Below are 20,736 nucleotides of genomic sequence, written 5' to 3'. Positions count from 1 at the left end.
CACCATTAGTCATTAGGGAAATGTAAAAGCTACAGTGAGATGTCACTTCATCCCAACTATGATGGCTGTAATTTAAAAAAATAGAATAGCAAGTATTTGGCAAGGATGTAGAGAAATTAGAATATACGTATATCTTCCTGGTGTGAATGTAAAAATGATGCAGCCACTATGGAAAACAGTTTGGTGATTCCTCAAAGAGTTAAACATAAAACCATATGACCCAGCTGTTTCAGTCCTAGGTATATACCCAAAGGAATTGAATGTAGGAACTCAAACAGATACTTGTATGCCAGTGTTCATGGCAGTATTATTCATAATAACCAAAAGATGGAAACAACGCAAGTGTTCATCAACAGATGAGTGGGTAACAAAATGTAGTCTCTAACCAATGGAATATTTGGTCATTAAAAAAGAGTGAGGTTCTGATATGTGTTAAAACATAGATGAACCTTGAAACATGTATACTCAGTGAAATAAGCCAGACTCAAAAGGGCAAATATTGTATAATTCCACTTACGTGACCTAAGTAGAGTAGGCAAATTCGTAGAGACAGAACGTAGATTAGGGGCTTCCAGGGGAATAAGGGAAAATATGGAGTTATCAGTGGATACCAGAGTTTCTGTTTGGAGTGATGGAAAAGTTTTGGAATTACGTAATGGTGATTGTCGCACCACACTGCGAATATTAATTAATGACACTGAATTGGATACTTAAAAACAGTTAAGGCCGGGCACGGTGGCTCAAGCCTGTAATCCCAGCACTTTGGGCGGCTGAGACGGGCGGATCACGAGGTCAGGAGATCGAGACCATCCTGGCTAACATGGTGAAACCCTGTCTCTACTAAAAAAAATACAAAAAAACTAGCCGGGCGTGGTGGCGGGCGCCTGTAGTCCCAGCTACTCGGGAGGCTGAGGCAGGAGAATGGCGTGAACCCGGGAGGCGGAGCTTGCAGTGAGCTGAGATCCGGCCACTGCACTCCAGCCCGGGCGGCAGAGTGAGACTCCGTCTCAAAAAAAAAAAAAAAAACAGTTAAAATGGCCAAAAAAAGAAAAAAAATATATATATATATATAGCTCTACAATTTTAAGAATTATGTAATATACCAAAACCCACTGAATACACAGTTTAAATGGTTGAACTGTACCATATGGCTGTTAAAAAAAAAAAAAAGGCACAAAAAAGACATTGCTAGCTATAAAAAAGCTGAAAGAATTTATCACCAGAAGACCCTTGTTACAAGAAACGTTAAAGAATGTGCTTCAGAGAGAAAGGAAATGAAACCAAATGGAAATCTGGATCTGCACACACGAGTAAACAGCACTGACAAATGGTAACTACATAGGTAAATATACAATATTTTTCCTTAATATTTAAATTATTTTTAAAATGTAATTGGCTATATTAGTTTTATGTTGCTGTGTAGCATATTACCACAAACTTGGCAGCTTCAAACAGCACTTCCTTATTATCAGCTCTGTTGGCCAGAAGCGGTGCAAGCACAGCATGGCTGGGTTCTCTGCTCAGGGTGTCCAAAGGCTGAAATCAGGGTGTGTCACCTAGACTGAGTTCTCATCTGGAGGCTGTGGGGGGAAATTCACTTTCAAGCTCACTCTTCTTGGCGGAATTCAGTTCCTTGTGGCTGCAGGACTGAGGTCCCTGCTTCCTAGCTGGCTTTCAGCTGGTGCTGCTCTTTGCTGCTGGAGACTGCCATGTTCCTCACACTGCGCCTTCCATCTTAAAGCTGGTAATGGTCCGTCACATTTTTCTTGGGCTTCAATCTCTGACTTCCGTTCTGTGACCAGCTGGAGACAACCTTGTTTTTTTAATCTGTAAAGTGAGACTATTAGATTAGGTCAGGTTTGGGGTTTTTTCCCTCCAAAAAAAAGATTTGTAATGGTAGGTAGAATCATTCAGTTTTAAATCTTCAAATGTGGTATGGAACTCCAGAGATTAAGGGTTGGTAAAAATGCAATTTATGTAGCTCTTCCTAATCTTAGGGAGCTTCGGGCACTATAGATTTGCTTATAGAATGTCTCTGATGTTCCTCTGTATGGTGTTCCTCATACCCAGCTGGTATGAGGAAGTTTAGGCTGACAATTTAGGGAGCCTCCCAGTCATAGCACACTTAACTTATGTTTCTTTCTTTTTCCTAGCTTTGTCGTTTTAGCACTCTGCTATCACTCAAGGAAGTATCATCAAGAACAAGGAGGACATGGATGCTAAGTCACTAACCGCCTGGTCTCAGGTAAGCTGTGCTTTCTTCCCAGTTTCCAGCTGGGAATTCCTTTTTATTTTAGTCCATTTGCCAGAGAACTTCAGAAATTATATCTTTTTCTCCAGCAGACTAGGATTAGGTTTTTGTTTACTTTATTTATAGTTGTAGTTTTATTTCCTTTTAATACAAAAGAAGCACAAGTTTAACAGTAACATCGGTGGGAATCAAGTGAGGTGACATCAGACTTCTTCCGAAAAAGAAGAGAGAACTGGGAATGTTGATGCCTCTCTGTGATTTCTCTCAGGCCTGACTGTCCTGGGTGTAGTGCTTACTGTGTGAATTCCTCCACGGGGAACCCATTTGGAGGAACTCAGGGACAAGTTACATAGTTATCAAAGGATAACTGCAAACAAGGTGCAAAGAACTCTGAGGAGAACAGAACCTCAGTGAGCAGTGTGGCCTGGGGACATCCAGGCTGAGAGACTGGTTCTGGTGCCTATTCAGCTTCTTCCTCTGGAGGGTCCTTCATGTAGACCTTGACAGGTAATCTCGGGAAGGAAGGTGAGACTGGAGCTGAGGTTCCCTGGCCTGTCTGGAGGGCTCAGCTCCACATTGGAGTGCTCTGGGCAGGTGTTTGGCGTATGCATTTAACATGAGGATATTTATGTATTTATTTATTTTTTCTTTTGAGATGGAGTCTTGCTCTGCCACCCAGGCTGGAGTGCAGTGGCCGGATCTCAGCTCACTGCAAGCTCCGCCTCCCGGGTTTACGCCATTCTCCTGCCTCAGCCTCCCGAGTAGCTGGGACTACAGGTGCCCGCCTCGTCGCCCGGCTAGTTTTTTGTATTTTTAAGTAGAGACGGGGTTTCACCGTATTAGCCAGGATGGTCTTGATCTCCTGACCTCGTGATCCGCCCGTCTCGGCCTCCCAAAGTGCTGGGATTACAGGCTGGAGCCACCGCGCCCGGCCCCAACATGAGGATATTTAAATAGTTTAAAGGTTCAGAAGAAAACTTGCTGAAATGACATTTATGCCAACATATTAAGGATGACTTGTGATTGTCCAAAGAAATATGAGAGAGCTGCATTTGTGAAGGCCCAGACTTTGAGAGAGCATGGCCTGTTTGAAGAGCTAAAAGCAGTTTAGTGCAGCCCAAACACAGAACCAAGAAGGGAATATGGGCAGTGTGGGCCTTCTAGGCCTGTTTGGCACTGACTGCAGCACAGACATGTTTGCGTGGGACTAATGAGACTCCTCACAGAAGGATACACAGTGATAACAAGGCCAACAAGAACTGAAACAAATACCGAGGGATAACTGATGAGGCTGGTTGGGCTGATGAGCTTGTGAAGGAGGCTGAGCCAGAGTCTTCTGCGAGTTAAAATGAAAACCGACGTGTGCAGTCTAGGGAAAGATGGTTTTGCAGGAAGGAGAACATGACTCAACTGTAACATGCTGCTCTATTGACTAAAAGGTGAGTTAGGAAGAAGACAGATCACTGTGGTCGTTGGTCTTTCCCTCTCTTCTTTCATTATAAAACTTTTCAAGTATATACAAAATAAAAATAGTACAATAGTAGTAGAAAATATGGCAGAATGGAATGAGATAAGTGTTATATTTGAAATGGACTGGAGTCTAAGGCTAACACAAGAAAAAGATCAGCAATTCGTGCTGATCAAAAATTCAAAAACAGGTATTTGCAAACAGTTCTTTTTTTTTTTTTTTTTTTTAAGACAGAGTCTCGCTCTGTCACCCAGGCTGGAGTCCAGTGGCGCGATCTCAGCTCACTGCAACCTCCACCTCCCAGGTTCAAGGGATTCTCCTGCCTCAGCCTCCCAAGTAGCTGGGACTGCAGGTGTGTGCCACCATGCCTGGCTAATTTTTTGTATTTTTAGTAGACAGGGTTTCTGTGTTAGCCAGTGTCAATCTCCTGAACTCAGGTGATCCGCCTGCCTTGGCCTTCCAAAGCGCTGGGATTAAAGGTGTGAGCTACCCCGCCTGGCCAAACAGTTATTCATTTACAATTGAGATAAAGGCATTTAAAAAACAATAAACAACACAATTCAGGATAATGCTTACTTCCAGCAAAGAACAAGAAGTGTTAGGAGGAATGAAAGCATACTTAGTCTATATACCTTCTTGGCGTGACTGTATGTGCGGGACTGCAGCGGATGGCACTTCTCATCTCTGTCTTCTTTAACACTGTATTGTACTGTGTGTTAGTGTGTATAATACTATGAGACAGTATTTTACAGCTAAGAGAACTGATTCGTGGTGAAGTTAGATAAGCATTATCCAATCCAAAATTTAAGGTATACAGACCAGGTGAGGTGGCTCATACCTGTAATCCCAGCACTTTGGGAGGCCGAGGTGTGCAGATCACCTGAGTCAGGAGTTTGAGACCAGCACGGCCAACATAGTAAAACCCCGACTTTACTAAAAATACAAAAATAAGTCAGGTGTGTGGTGGCATAGTCCCAGCTACTCAGGAGTCTGAGGCAGGAGAATTGCTTGAACCCAGGAGGCGGAGGTTGCAGTGAGCTAAAATCATGCCACTGCACTCCAGCCCAGACGTCAGAACAAAACTCTGTCCCCCGCCCTGTTCCCCGCCAAAAAAAAAAAAAAAAAATTTAAGATGTACAGATTTGACCACAGGTTCGCCTGATTTCAAATCCAGTTATTGACTAACATCTCATGCACCTTTCCTTTCAGTAGTGTCACCATGACATACTTTGTCTCTGTGTTTACAGTAAAAGTGCAATGTATTTCTTATGGGAATGCTAAAACCACCAGACCAGAAATCAGATAGCCACTTAAGTTAAAACTGGGCAGGCTTCTTAGAAACCATGAACAGCAATGAATGAGTCAAGGACTAGTGGAAAGTAGCAGGCACCTTAACTTCAGTAATACGAGAATGAGGTGGGAGCAGAGTGTCATCACCATTAGGCCTGAAGGGATGAGAACAGGGACAGGTTCTGGAAACCAGACTTGTGGTTCACAGAGGCTGTTCCCGTCTGTCAAGGGAATGTACCTCCATCACGTCACCACCACTGCACTGGGGCAACTTTCTTGCCATATCCAACTGGTGATCTCCATTGGTGAAATAAATCAGAAAGACAGAGGGCAAGAGAAATCTTTGGTATAATCCACAGAGCTCACCCTCTCTGGGAAGAGAGTAGGGTGGAAAGGAAACCTGGAGGGAAGGAGAGAAGATACCCAGCATACAGATCTCATAGAACATTCCATTTTAAATATTTTTATTTATGTTTCAGTTTACATACAGTAACGTTTTCCCCTTTGGATTTACAGTTCTGTGATTTTCGACAAACGCATATAGTTGTGTAGCCATCACTTCATTCAAGATACAGAGCAGGCTGGGTGCAGTGGCTCACGCCTGTAATCCCAACACTTCAGGAGGCTGAGGCGGGTGGATCACCTGAGGTCAGGAGTTCGAGACCAGCCTGGCCAACATGGTGGAACCCCGTCTCTACTAAAAATACAAAAATTAGCTGGGCGTGATGGCAGGCATCTATAAACCCAGCTACCTGGGAGGCTGAGGCAGGAGAATCGCTTGAACCTGGGGAACCGAAGTTGCAGTGAGCCGAGATTACACCACTGCACTCCAGCCTGGGTGAGAGTGAAACTCCATCTCAAAAAAAACAAGACAAACAACAAAAAACCCCACCAAGTTACAGGGCAAACCCATGACCCTAGAATTCCCTATGTGCAACCCCTTTGTATATAGTCCGTGCTTACTCCCCCTCCAGCCCCTTGACCACTGATCTATTGATTTTTACCTTTTCCAGAATGTCATATAAATGGGATCACATAGCATGTAGCTTCTAGCTCCTTTCATAAAGCATAATGTATCGGAGGTTCATCTGTTGTTGCATGAGTCAGTAGGATATTCCTTTTTATTGCTGAGTAGATTTACATTGTGTGGCTGTACCACGCTTTGTTTATGCATTTCGTGTTAAGGGACATTTGAGTTTCTTCCAGTTTTAGATAAAGCCCTTTCTCAGGTTTATGCATTGGCATACAGGTTTTTGTGTGGACATAAATTTTCATACTCAGGTATTTAGCCAAGAGAATGATAGGTGTGTGCCAAGAGTGTACATTTAACTTTATGAAAAATACGCAAATTTTCGAAAGTGGTTGTAGCATTTTCGCATTCTCACAGTGATGTGTGGGAGTGGCAGTTATTCTGCATCCTCACTGGCACTTGGTATCACACATTTTAAAAGTTTACCCTTTCTTTTTTTTTTTTTTTTTTTTGAGACGGAGTCTCGCTCTGTCGCCCAGGCTGGAGTGCAGTGGCCGGATCTCAGCTCACTGCAAGCTCCACCTCCCGGGTTCACGCCATTCTCCTGCCTCAGCCTCCCGAGTAGCTGGGTCTACAGGCGCCCGCCAGGTCGCCCGGCTAGTTTTTTGTATTTTTAGTAGAGACGGGGTTTCACCATGTTAGCCAGGATGGTCTTGATCTCCTGACCTCGTGATCCGCCCGTCTCGGCCTCCCAAAGTGCTGGGATTACAGGCTTGAGCCACTGCGCACAGCCTACCCTTTCTAATAAGTGTCTTTACGGTATCTCGCTGTCATTTTAACTTTCTTTTCCCTAATAAGTAATGACACTAAGCATCATGTGCTTATTTATTACCAACTACCTATATTCTTCTTTGGTAAAATGTTTATTTTAGTCTTTTGCGCAGTTTTCAAACTAGTCTGTTTTCTTACTGAGTTGTTTTTTTCTTGGAGATGGAGTCTTGCTCTGTAGCCCAGGCTGGAGTGCAGTGGCACGATCTCGGCTCACTGCAACCTCCGCCTCCCAGGTTCGAGCAATTCTCCTGCCTCAGCCTCCCGAGTAGCTGGGACTGCAGGTGCACACCACCACACCTGGCTAATTTTTTTTTTTTTTTTTTTTTTTTTTTTATATATTAGTAGAGACAGGGTTTCACTGTGTTGCCCAGGCTGGTCTCGAACTCCTGAACTCGGGCCATCCTGAGGCATTCCCGAGACCTGTCTTGGCCTCCCGAAGTGCTGGGATTACAGGCATGAACCATTGTGCTTAGCCTCTTATTGAGTTTTGAGGGTTCTCTGTATCTTACACGTACAAGTTCTTTGTCAGATAATGTGATTTGCAAATATTATTTCCTGGTCTCTGGCTTGTCTTTTCATTCTCTTAGTAACGTCTTTTGAAGAGAAAAATCATTTTTAGTTTTGGTGAAGCGCTCACTTTGTCAATTTTCAATTTATTCTTTTTTTTTTTTTTGGAGACAGAGTCTCATTCTCTCCCCTTAGGTTGGAGTGCAGTGGCGCGATCTCGGCTCACTGCAACCTCTGCCTTCAGGGTTCAAGCGATTCTCATGCCTCAGCCTCCCAAGTAACTGGGATTACTTGCATGCACCACCATGCCCAGCTAATTTTTGTATATTTAGTAGAGATGGTGTTTCACCATGTTAGCCAGACTAGTCTCGAGCTCCTGACCTCAGGTGATCCGCCCACCTCGGCCTCCCAAAGTTCTGGGATTACAGGTGTGAGCCACAGCACCCGGCCCAATGTTGTTTTTTTTTTTTAGGTAGCAGATAGTCGAGGCTTGTGGTTTTTTTGTTTGTTTGTTTTGAGGCAGGGTCTCGTTGCCCAGGCTGGAGTGCAGATGTGTTACTACAGCTCACTGCAGTCTGGCTCAAACTCCTGGACTCAAGTGATCCTCCCACCTGTCTCCCTAGTAGCTGGGACTATAGGCATGAGCCACCACATCTGGCTAGTTTTTAAATTTTTTGTAGACATAGGATCTCCCGATGTTGTTTGTCCAGGCTGGTCTGAAACTCCTGGGCTCAAGGCTTGTGGTTTTTGCTGTTGCCTTTTTTTTTTTTTTTTTTTTTGAGACAGGTTCTCACTCTGTTGCACAAGCTAGAGTACAGTGGTATGATCACAGCCCGCTGCAACCTCTGCCTTCTGGATTCAAGTGATCCTCTCACCTTAGCCTCCTGAGTAGCTGAGACTACAGGCACATGCCACCCTGCCTGGCTAATTTTTGTATTTTTTGTACAGACAGGGTTTTGTCATATTGCTAGGCTTGTCTTGAGCTCCTGAACTCAAGTGATCCACCTGCCTCAGCCTTCCAGGGTGCTGGGATTACAGGTGTGAGCCACTGCACCCGGTTGCTTTTTTTTTTTCTTAATACATTTTGGCGACCTGTTTTTTATTTGTTATGTTTAGACCATTTTTGTTTATGTTATTATTGATACAATTGAATTTCAGTGTGTTGTTTTATTATATGTTCTCTGTATATCTTTTCCCAGTTCTTAATTTACTACCTTTATTTGGATTATTTGAATATATTTTAGTATTTCACTTAATGTCTTGGTTTTTTAGCTTTATATTTTTGTACTTTTTAATGGCTGCTGTAGGGATTAGAATATACATACCTAATCTTTTACAGTCCACTTAGAGTTAATTTTTACCACTTCAAGCAAAATCTAGAAGCCTTACAACATACGGGTCCCTTTATGTCTCTCCCTTTATGTTAAAGTTGTGTGTGTATTGAGAAACTGCACCAGAAAATGTTACAGGTCTTTCAGCTGTTCTATATATTTTTGAAACATTTAAGAGAAAAAAACAAATCTATTATATGTACCCAGATATCTACTGTTTTTGTTATTTATCTTCCATTTCTGAGATTTCAGGTTTCTCTGGTATCATTTCCCTTCCGCCTGAAGAACTTCCCTCAGCACATCTTCTAGAGCAGATCTTCTGCCAACAAATTCTGTTAGTTTTAGTTCATTTGAGAATATCTTTATTTTGCATCATTTTTGAAAAATATTTTCACTGATGTAGAAATTCTGGTTTGTCTGTTCTTTCAGCATTTAAAAACAAACATGATTCTACTGTCTTCTGACCTTTATAGTCTTTGATGGGAGACCCTGAGTCACTCAAATAGATTTTTCTCTAAATATAATCAACACTTATTTTTGATGTGGCTGATAAGGGCCTTGCATCTATCTCCTGTTTCTTTGTCTGATTGTTTTGCTACTGCTAAAATATAATCTTCCAACTCTTCCGTTGTTTTTTTAGTACCTACCAATGGTCATGAAAAATGTTTTGGATAATTATTTTAGGTTATAAAATATGGCTAGGGTGGTAAATCTCTTTAAGCATTAAGGTGTACTTGAATTAGGTTCTTTATCTTACATAGTGTAAAAGTGGGTTAACTTTTTGGGAGAATAGATGATTCACCCTGCCATAGCTGTTTAAAATTTATTTTAAATAAAAATTCTTATGACAGTTTTTTTTAACCTAAAGCATCATATAAAACTTGTTTTCAGACAGTAGGTACCTAATAGCCATTCCTTTTACGACTTGACCAGAATAAATAGTACTCACTCCTAGAATAAATTGGGGTCCATCCACTTTACCTGCCCCAGTGCTGTCAGCTTAATTTCTCTTCCTGTTAGCAATCAGGAAAGGGGGATAGCAAAGATACATATCTGGTGCAATGCAAATGTGTTTGATGTTGTAGACACTGGTGACCTTCAAGGATGTATTTGTGGACTTCACCAGGGAGGAGTGGAAGCTGCTGGACACTGCTCAGCAGAGCGTGTACAGAAACGTGATGCTGGAGAACTATAAGAACCTGGTTTCCTTGGGTAAGACTAGCTCTGTTTTTGACGATTTTGGTTCTCCTTTGATCAAAAGGTACAAGACCCTGAAGCATATATCCTATCAGAGTACGGGCTTGGCGTTCAAGAGACCTCATTTCTTTGAGGCATAGAACAGGTTTTTTTTACTCCAGCTTTTGTGGAAAACTTGTTTTAATGTATTGAAGTTTTTTAAATGCCTCTTTAAAAAGTTTTCCATCTGGGCGTGGTGGTTCACGCCTATAATCCCAGCACTTTGGGAGGCCGAGGTGAGTGGATCACAAGGTCGAGAGATTGAGACCATCCTGACCAACGTGGTGAAACCCCGTCTCTACTAAAAATACAAAAATTAGCTGGGCATGGTGGCGTGCGCCTGTAGTCCCAGCTACTTGGCAGGCTGAGGCAGGAGAATCACTTGAACCCGGGAAGCGGAGGTTGCAGTGAGCCAAGATTGTACCACTGCACTCCAGCCTGGCAACAGAGTGAGATTCCATCTCAAAATAAATAAATAAATAAAATAAAAAAGGTTTTCCTGCCTCTGTCAACTTTAGAGTCCCTGCCAGTCCTGCAGAGGGTTGGAGGGTCAGGCTGAATCTGAGATGTTTCTTTGTGCCTGCCCCAGAGCTCCCCTGACTCTTACCCCGTTGTCTTTTACTGTGAACAGGTTATCAGCTTACTAAGCCAGATGTGATCCTCCGGTTGGAGAAGGGAGAAGAGCCCTGGCTGGTGGAGAGAGGGATTCACCAAGAGGCGCATCCTGGTGAGGACCAGACAAGAGTTGTCATAGGCAGTAGCCCAGATGAGCTGTGAGATGCTAGCACTTCTAGAGATAGTGGTCACTGGCCCTCCTCACAGGTCCTTCTTCGTGGGAAGATTGAGTTTATCTGGCCCCTATTTCCCCACTGCCAATCTTTATATTCCATTTGCATTCAGAAGCAAAGGTTTCTCTGTCTGTTGACGTGGTTGGTTTCAGCGCTGCACATGTCGCTTTCCTGATTATTACCGTTATTACCACTAACCTAGCATCTTGTGCTCTCATTTGTCATAGAATCACTTCTTGCATTTTTGCCTCTCTTTCTTTCACGTGACCCCTTCCCACAACTCAGTTAACTATCTGTGCAAGCTCTGGAGTAGGACTCTTATCACCTTTTCTGAGAGTTTGTTTTCTGTCAGGTAGAAAACTGCTGCAGAGAGCTCATAATTCCTGTTGCCTCAACTCTCCTTCCTTTCCAGGATGGCTGCTCACAGAAACACCGGTTTTTCTTACTGTACTTTAGATCTTTTGTGTTTTTTTTTTGAGATGGAGTTTCTCTCAGTCTCCTAGACTGGAGTGCAGTGACGTGATCTCAGCTCACTGCAACCTCCGCCTCCCAGGTTCAAGTGATTCTCCCGCCTCAGCCTCCCAAGTAGCTGGGATTACGGGCATGCACCACCATACCCAGCTAGTTTTTATGTTTTTAATAGAGGTGGGGTTTCACCATGTTGGCCAGGCTGGTCTCGAACTCCTGACCTCAAGTGGCCGCCCACCTCGGCCTTCCAAAGTGCTGGGATTACAGGCGTGAGCCACCATGCCTGGCCTCTATCTAGTTCTATATTTAATGTTTTAAAAATCTATTTCTAGGCATTTCCCTGCATCTCAGATTTTGGATGTGATGTAAATTAAATCTGAGTCTTACTTGTCCTGTAATTTAGCCTCAAGTTCTTTCCCATGAAGCCTTTTATGATTCCTCGTTAAGTACAGGCCTCTTCCTCTTCTGAACTTCCACTTAGTTTAAATCTCTACTTTAAAATATTATCATAAGCTCTTTTTTACTTTTTAGTATTTGCCTTGTAGCTAATTGTATCAAAATGCTGTGTCAAAGCAAGTCTTTCAACTGCCTTGGGACCATGGGAAGAAATATTGTTATATTTTCTTTTCTTTATTACTTACCTTCTTTCTTTCTTTTCTATTTGTTCATCTAGTAAGCTTTCCTGAATGTCTATTGACAAGTATCCAAAAATAACAATTATTAACTGGATCCAGCAGTTTATATTTTTATTGAGAAAAGGCGGGCAGATTACGAGGTCAGGAGATCGAGACCATCGTGGCTAATACTGTGAAACCCCGTCTCTACTAAATATACAAAAAAAAAATTAGCTGGGTGTAGTGATGGGCGCCTGTAGTGCCAGCTACTCGGGAGGCAGAGGCAGGAGAATGGCATGAACCCAGGAGGCAGAGCTTGCAGTGAGCCGAGATTGCACCACTACACTCCAGCCTGGGCGACAGAGAGAGACTCCACCTCAAAAAAAAAAAATAAAAAGACTCAGACCTCATGGGCTTAAATGCATGGAGTTTTACAGAATCTACAAGGCTGTGAAATTCATTATCAAAACAAAAAATATAATGTGTGATAATTTTTAAAAATAGATGATTAGTTGATTAATGGGTCCAATAGACTTCGACAATAACTTACTGGCATGGCTATGTTACATAATATGTGGAAGATTTTAGGATATTAATAAAGCACCTCATTCTTATGATCAAATTCTACACTCAGAATTGTCCTCCTATTAGTGCTCAGCACCCCCCTTATACATATTCTTCATAAAATCTTCCAGTTGGCATTTGTAGTTTGAAAAACTTCTCCAGGGCCGGGCGCGGTGGCTCAAGCCTGTAATCCCAGCACTTTGGGAGGCCGAGACGGGTGGATCACGAGGTCAGGAGATCGAGACCATCCTGGCTAACACTGTGAAACCCCGTCTCTACTAAAAAATAGAAAAAACTAGCCGGGCGAGGTGGCGGGCGCCTGTAGTCCCAGCTACTCGGGAGGCTGAGGCAGGAGAATGGCGGTAAACCCGGGAGGCGGAGTTTGCAGTGAGCTGAGATCCGGCCACAGCACTCCAGCCCGGGCGACAGAGCGAGACTCCGTCTCAAAAAAAAAAAAAAAAAAAAAAAAAAAAAACTTCTCCATAAGATTTTATGATGTTCTGGATAGGGGTGGTGTATTTCCTATTAAAAATCATCAGGATGGGAAAGAAACTAGGAACTAACAAAGTGGTAAGTGACAGTGAGGACTGGTGGGGGTGGGATTGTATAAGGAAGTCATTTAGGGACGAGGCCTGGCACAGGGATCATTTACCAGGTGTATTAGTTTCCTGGGGCTGTGGTAGCAAAGAACCAGAAGTTAGGTGGCTCAGAACAACCAAAATGTATCATGTCACAGCTGGAGGCTATAAGTCTAAAACGAAGATGTCAGTGGGGCTCTGTTACGCTTCTAGGAGAGTGTCTTTCCTTGTCTCTTCCAGTTTGTGCTAGCCCCAGGTATTCCTTGGCTTGCGGATATATCATTCCAGTCTTGGTCTCCATATTCACACGGTCTCTTCCCCTGTGTCTCTGTGTCTCTTTTAATGAGGACCACCATCATATTGGATTAGGGGCCCATCCTATTTCTGGTACTACCTCATAACTTATTACATCTGGAAAGACTGTATTTCCAAATATAGTCGTATTCTGAGAATCTGAGGATTAAAACTTCAACATACCTTTTTGGGGGGGATACAGTTTAACCCATAATACCAGGTAAGAGTGGAATGTCACCCCATCATGTAAGATGAAGTGGTATTATCAGTGTCACCCCACTCATGTAAGATGAAGTGGTATTATCAGTGTATTTTTTAGGTTTGGGATTATACATTTTACCTGAAAGACACCGAGAAACAGATAAAGCTCTTATTCAAGGGAAATAATTTGCAGTAATATACACAGGTAGCAGATGGCAGAAATTCTAAGAGAGTATGGATCAGGCCTCAGATTCTAAGTTCACATCTTGTGGTAGTAGTCCTATCGGCTGTTAAGTCCTTATGTTTCAGAACAAAGAAATCAAAACAGAAAATGAGAAGAATGATAATGATTATTGTAAATCTTACTGCTGTGACCATAAATGTGCCAGAGACTGTAATAGGCTCATGCTTTATATAATATGATAATCTGAAATAGCAAATACTGTCATCCTTAGATTACAGATAAGCAAAATGAATTCTTAAAAGTTTAGCAACTTGTCTAAATTCACCACTAGTAATAGTATAAAACTTAGATTAGGAACCTGTATCTTGGTAACTTTTGTGCAGTTACTCTTCCACCTTGTCATGCAGCCGCTCTGACAGGTCTGTTGTGTCAGTCATCTGGGTATTCTGTAGTGCTTCTGTGATTTGGATAAAAAGCATTGCCTGACGTATGGCTGCATTCATGGTTTAAGAATACTAAATGGGGCCGGATGCAGTGGCTCACGCCTATAATCCCAGCACTTTGGGAGGCCAAGGTGGGTGGATCACCTGAAGTCAGGAGTTCACGACCAGCCTGGCCAACATGGTGAAGTCCTGTCTCTACTAAAAAGATAAAAAATTAGCCAGGCATGGTGGCAGGCACCTGTAATCCCAGCTACTTGGGAGGCTGAGGCAGGAGAATCATTTGAACCTGGGAGGCGGAGGTTGCATTGAGCCGAGATCACGCCATTGCACTCCAGCCTGGACAACAAGAACGAAACTCTGTCTCAAAAAAAAAAAAAAAAAGAATACTAAATTGATAGTAATGTGAAGAATGTGTGTCAGGGGAAAGTCCTGACAACAAGTAGATAGGTGAGGAACTTGCATTGTTAACATCTGGATTAGGAAATGGGAGTGCAGTCCTTTTTATGTAATTTTCCTTATTTCTACCCTCACCATTGATATCCTGAGTCCTGTGGTTTCTCCTTACTCCTTTTGCCCCTTTTGAGTACTGTATACCCCAATGCATTTACTGTTTACTGCTCCATTCTTCCTTTTCTCATTCTCTATCGAAGTTACAAAGCCATATTTGAAAGCAACTGTGTACATCTTGCATACTTTGTCTCCACGTACTTCCTACCATTCTCACTTTAATACTGTCTTTAGTTACATAAAGATTTTCATTTCTTTCAGATTCAGAGACTGCATTTGAAATCAAATCACCAGTTTCCAGCAGGAGCATTTTTAAAGATAAGCAATCGTGTGACATTAAAATGGAAGGTATGGCAAGGAATGATCTCTGGTATTTGTCATTAGAAGAAGTATGGAAATGTAAAGACCAGTTAGACAAGTATCAGGAAAACCCAGAGAGACATTTGAGGCAAGTGGCATTCACCCAAAAGAAAGTACTTACTCAGAAGAGAGCCTCTGAAAGTGGTAAATATGGGGGAAACTGTCTTCTTCCTGCTCAGCTGGTACTGAGAGAGTATTTCCATAAACGTGACTCACATACTAGAAGTTTAAAACATGATTTAGTTCTTAATGGTCATCAGGAAAGCTGTGCAAGTAACAGTAATGAATGTGGTCAAACCTTCTGTCAAAACATTCACCTTATTCAGTTTGCAAGAACTCACACAGGTGATAAATCCTACAAATGCCCTGATAATGATAACTCTCTTACTCATGGTTCATCTCTTGGTATATCAAAGGGCATACATAGAGAGAAACCCTATGAATGTAAGGAGTGTGGAAAATTCTTCAGCTGGCGCTCTAATCTAACTAGGCATCAGCTTATTCATACTGGAGAAAAACCCTATGAGTGTAAAGAATGTGGGAAGTCTTTCAGCCGGAGTTCTCACCTCATTGGACATCAAAAGACCCATACTGGTGAGGAACCCTATGAATGTAAAGAATGTGGTAAATCCTTCAGCTGGTTCTCTCACCTTGTTACCCATCAGAGAACTCATACAGGAGACAAACTGTACACATGTAATCAGTGTGGGAAATCTTTTGTTCATAGCTCTCGGCTTATTAGACACCAGAGGACACATACTGGAGAGAAACCCTATGAATGTCCTGAATGTGGGAAATCCTTCAGACAGAGCACACATCTCATTCTGCATCAGAGAACCCACGTTAGAGTGAGGCCCTATGAATGCAATGAATGTGGAAAGTCTTATAGCCAGAGATCTCACCTTGTTGTGCATCATAGAATTCACACTGGACTAAAACCTTTTGAGTGTAAGGATTGTGGAAAATGTTTTAGTCGAAGCTCTCACCTTTATTCACATCAAAGAACCCACACTGGAGAGAAACCATATGAGTGTCATGATTGTGGAAAATCTTTCAGCCAGAGTTCTGCCCTTATTGTGCATCAGAGGATACACACTGGAGAGAAACCATATGAATGCTGTCAGTGTGGGAAGGCCTTCATCCGGAAGAATGACCTCATTAAGCATCAGAGAATTCATATTGGAGAAGAGACCTATAAATGTAATCAGTGTGGCATTATCTTCAGCCAGAACTCTCCATTTATAGTTCATCAAATAGCTCACACTGGAGAGCAGTTCTTAACATGCAATCAATGTGGGACTGTGCTTGTTAATACCCCTAACCTTATTGGATACCAGGCAAATCATATGAGAGAAAATGCTTACTCATAAATGCGGGAATTTTTCACAAAGCAATAACTTTATTTTGCATTGGAGAACTCCTGGAGATATGGTGTACAAATTGAATCTATGTGGAAATGCTTTCAGTCTTGTTACTATCATATTGCACATTAGAGAATTGGTCCTGGAAGGGAAAGAAACCACAGATTTTATTTCAGTACAGAAATCCATCAGATTTTCTTTTCATGAATTCCTACAGAAGTAATTGGCCTGGGAGCATTCTTGACCAAGTCTTAAATGCTAGAATCTGAGAAGGAATTATTAAATAGGTGAGTTGTTGAGCAAGAACCCCTTCATTTGAAAAGAAATGAGTATGCTACTGTAGGGAGAGTTGTTGCTGAGAATTAAGAAATGATACAGTTAATGCAACAAAAGATGGAAAAGAATATTTCAGTCAATATGTCATTGTTTACTTGACTTTGTCTCTCTTCTGGGACATTTAGTAGTGTTTGGTATGTTTTATGTGTCTGGTAGAAACCGTATTTTGGTTAACAGCAAGGAAAATGCTTATAATGTAGTACGATTAAAAACAACACATCTCCACTACCAGTACTAACCCATTTTTAAGTATATTTGCATGTGGGCAAGAATTGAAAGTATATAGATAATTGAACAGAATTGATTTGTTAGATAATGGGACTTTGAGTTTTATAGTCTGTTTAATGTTGCTGTAATAATTAAAGAAACTTTTAAATATTGTAAGAGGATACCTAGTTTCTCTATTCTACCATCAAAGAAGCTTTTGAGTACCACCTGTTAATGAGCTTTCCTATTCTAAATTGTTTTGGGTCACAGAGTTCCACTTTTTCCACTCTTTAGCATTGCAAACGCTCCTGATAATTTAAAAACACAGTAATTCTCTGGATGTTAGGACTTAGGGGAACACTGGGCATTTGGACATATCAGGGAGGGGTCCCCATTTTAGTGGGAATAAGTATTTAAACAATATTTAGAGCAAGTGTCCTCCTGTGATAAACAGAGCACGGCCTAAAGATGCCCTCCGTCTGAAGGTAGTCTTTTATCTTAATAAAGAAAGATTAGTGTTAAGAGCATAGACTTGAACTAGACTACCCAGGTTGAAACCCCACTAGCTGGGTGATCTTGAACATGCTGCTTAGCTTCTCTGTGCCAAACTTATTGATATCCTCCTCTGTAAATTAGTGATAATAATAGTACTTACCTAGTGATTATGGTGAGTATTAAATGAGTAAACAGAAACAGCTTAGAATAGTGCCTGACATATATTATGTTCTCTGTAGTTACTGGCTGTGATTATTAATATTATTGCCCCACCCTAATGTCTGTTATTTAATTGAAATCTGCTTGTGTGCTTATAAGAATTCACTGAGTTCTCACTTTCCTTACAGTCATACATGGTTTTTCTCTCTTGCCTAAATCAGAACTCAACAACCTGGGAAAATCACTGACAAATAGTTGATATAGGTTTCATTCCTGAGGATCAATAAACAACTTGTAATGTTGTATACACATTTATTCTGTTTGCACAAAGGTTTTCCATTCTAGGGAGAGGATCCCAGTCTTCAGATTCTCTGGTAAGTTAATAACCCACAAAAGATTCAGGAAGAGGATCTGTTTTAATTTTCTGTTTCATTCTATAAATCAATCTGTTGTGTATAGGGACTGACCATGATTCTGCATTTTCTAGCATAAATATTAGATGCTTAATGATTGATTGTTGAATGATAGATAAAGTATTGCTGAAGCCAACCAGAGATCTTGATCTCTCTCTGAAGAAAAACCTAGAAATGATGGTTAGAATCAGGAGACTTGAGAACTACAAGGAACATGACAGCCTCTAGCTCGTACTTGTCATTGAGATCAAGTGCGTTGGCCCAGGTCTCACATTTTCAGTGAAGTCAGACTCAGAACTAGGTCCTGGGTTCCATGTTTCCTGCTGCTCTTCTCACTGTGTACATACCGTGCCAACATATAACATGCCTATCAGAAATGGTTTTCATTAAGGGAGAATAGTCACTTAACTGGGACTCTCAACATTTCTAATAACCTGTGGCTCAATTTCCTCAACTGTATAATGAGGATACTACTAGTATCTACCTCAAAGCGTTGTCATGTGGATTGAGATGGTATGTATGAATCACATAAAAGAGTGCCTGGCACATAGGTGCTATTAATAATATTACTATTGTTAACACCTTAAGGATCTAACTTGTAATGACAGAAATATGTATGAGGATCACTGAAATATTTATGACTGCATAATTTGCAAAATGAAAAAATGTACACTAACATAATATTTGTGGCATAACTGTGTAATGGAATATTATGCAGGCATTAAAATATGTACACAAAAGTTTGGTAACAGGAAAAATGCTGTTGTGTGTTACAACAAAAGCATGATAAATACTTGTTAATATGGAATAAGCTCAAATATGTCAAAATAAATGTATTGTAAAAAATGAGTGTGGCCAAAAACTAAGGAAATTTGTCAAAATATTAATAGTAGCCTATATATTGGGAAAATTGGTGTTTCCTTTTCTATTTTTACACTTTTCAGTTCTTTCTAAAGCCTCCTGAAATAATATATCTTACTTTTAAAATTAGGAAAACAATCTCCTCAGTGATGGAATTTATTTTTTCTTCAAAAGCTCATACCAAGGTCCAATGTGTTGGCTCATGCTTATAATCCCAACAACTTGGGAGGCTGAGGGAGGAGGATTGATTGAGTTCAAGACCAGCCTGGGCAACATAGCGAGACCCTGTCTCTACAGAAAGTTTAAAAATTAGGTGTGGTGGTGCATACCTATAGTCCTAGCTACTTAAAAGGCTCTGAGGCAGGAGCATCACTTGAGACCAGAGTTTGAGGTTGCAGTGAGTTATGATCACAGCACTGCACTGCAGCCTGGGCAACAGGGTGAGACTCTGTCTCCAAAAAAGGGGGTGTGAGGGCTCATACATGTAAATAAGCTACTAGAGGCTGGGCACGGTGGCTTACGCCCGTAATCCCAGCACTTTGGGAGGCTGAGGCGGGTGGATCACCTGAGGTTGGGAGTTTGAGACCAGCCTGGCCAACATGGTGAAACCCCATCTCTGCTAAAAATACAAAAATTAGCTGGGCATGGTGATGCACGTCTGTAATCCCAGCTGCTTGGGAGGCTGAGGCAGGAGAATTGCTTGAACCCGGGAGGCGGAGATTGCAGTGAGCCGAGATCACACCACTGCACTCTAGCCTGGGTGACAGAGTGAGACTTCCTTTTCCATTTAAAAACAAAACAAACAAAAAAAAACAACTAGAACCTTAATAAAGGAATTTAGCAAGGTCATAGGATATGAGGTTACAAAAATCAATTTTATTTCTATATACTAGCAGTGACCAATTAGGAAATGAAATTGGAAATACAGTTCCATTTATAATGATAGAAAAAAGTTAGGTTTTGAAGGAAAGGTGAGGGTTAAAGAGAGTTAGTGGCTCAACAGAAACACAGGTTTATTGCCAGCAAAAACCTGCAGAGAGGGGACCAGCTTAGTGTCGGAGCCCACTGCTGCTTTCAGGCTGGGGTAATTATAGATCTGGGTGGAAGGGGTCTGGGTGGTATGGCTTGCTGCCCGGCAGGATTTGATAAAGGTGTTTCTGTAGTCAGGTGGTTAGAATGTTTCTCATAGCCCAAGACCCTGTAGAATGTTTCGCCTTGACCAGGGTCTGAAATGGGGATTTACAAAATGATGCAGCTTTGACTAACAGTGACCAATTAGGAAATGAAATTAGGAATGGAATTCCATTTACAATGATAGAAAAAATGTGAAATACTTAAATTTAACGAAACATGAAAGACCTGCATAGTGAAAACTATTAAAACATTGCTGGAAGAAGTTAAGGAACATATAATAATAAATAACACAAAAGAAATGGAGAAATATACCTTGGTCAAGGATGGGAAAACTCAGTATTGTTAAGATGGCAGTCCTCCCGAAATTAATCTTTATTTTTTTTTTATTTTTGAGATGGAGTCTTGCTCTGTCGCTCAGGCTGGAGTGCAGTGGGGCAATCTCTGCTCACTGCAAGCTCTGCCTCCTGGGTTCACGCCATTCTCCTGCCTCAGCCTCCCGAGTAGCTGGGACTACAGGCGCCCACCACCTCGCCTGGCTAGTTTTTTTTTTTTTTTTGTATTTTTTTTAATAGAGACGGGGTTTCACCATGTTAGCCAGGATGGTCTCGATCTCCTGACCTCGTGATCCGCCCGTCTCGGCCTCCCAAAGTGCTGGCATTACAGGCTTGAGCCACCGCCCCCGGCCTACAGTTCTTAAAGATAGCGTGTCTGGAGTTTGTTCCTTCAGATGTTCAGATGTGTCCACAGTTTCTTCCTTCTGGTGGGTTCATGGTCTCGCTGACTTCGGGAGGGAAGCTGCAGCCCTTCCCAGTGAGTCTTACAGCTTTTAAAGGTGGCCTGTCTGGAGTTGTTCATTCTTCCTAGTGGGTTTGTGGTCTCGCTGGC

The 20,736-nt window shown here is 41.7% G+C and overlaps 1 protein-coding gene across 3 annotated transcripts in view; it reads left to right on the top strand.

Annotated features, from left to right (window-relative positions):
* The window catches only part of ZNF10 (zinc finger protein 10), a 31,712-nt gene extending 13,000 nt beyond the window's left edge, over positions 1–18,712 (top strand). Inside the window, exons 2-5 of one of the 3 annotated variants that reach the window (XM_010378598.2) lie at positions 2,154–2,245; positions 9,734–9,860; positions 10,516–10,611; positions 14,787–18,712. In XM_010378598.2, coding sequence (XP_010376900.1) covers positions 2,213–2,245; positions 9,734–9,860; positions 10,516–10,611; positions 14,787–16,255 — 1,725 coding nt within the window. In that variant the 5' untranslated portion in view covers positions 2,154–2,212 and the 3' untranslated portion in view covers positions 16,256–18,712. Of the gene's footprint in view, positions 1–2,153; positions 2,246–3,195; positions 3,691–9,733; positions 9,861–10,515; positions 10,612–14,786 lie in introns of those variants that run through there. The other 2 variants (XM_030938689.1, XM_030938690.1) reach the window with 2 other exon arrangements.
* Positions 18,713–20,736: the final 2,024 nt, after the last annotated feature.

The sequence above is a fragment of the Rhinopithecus roxellana genome, chromosome 10 (genome assembly GCF_007565055.1).
Source record: "Rhinopithecus roxellana isolate Shanxi Qingling chromosome 10, ASM756505v1, whole genome shotgun sequence".
NCBI lineage: Eukaryota > Metazoa > Chordata > Mammalia > Primates > Cercopithecidae > Rhinopithecus > Rhinopithecus roxellana.
Note: the sequence above shows the minus strand (reverse complement) of the source record. Positions and strands in the feature narration are given on the sequence as shown.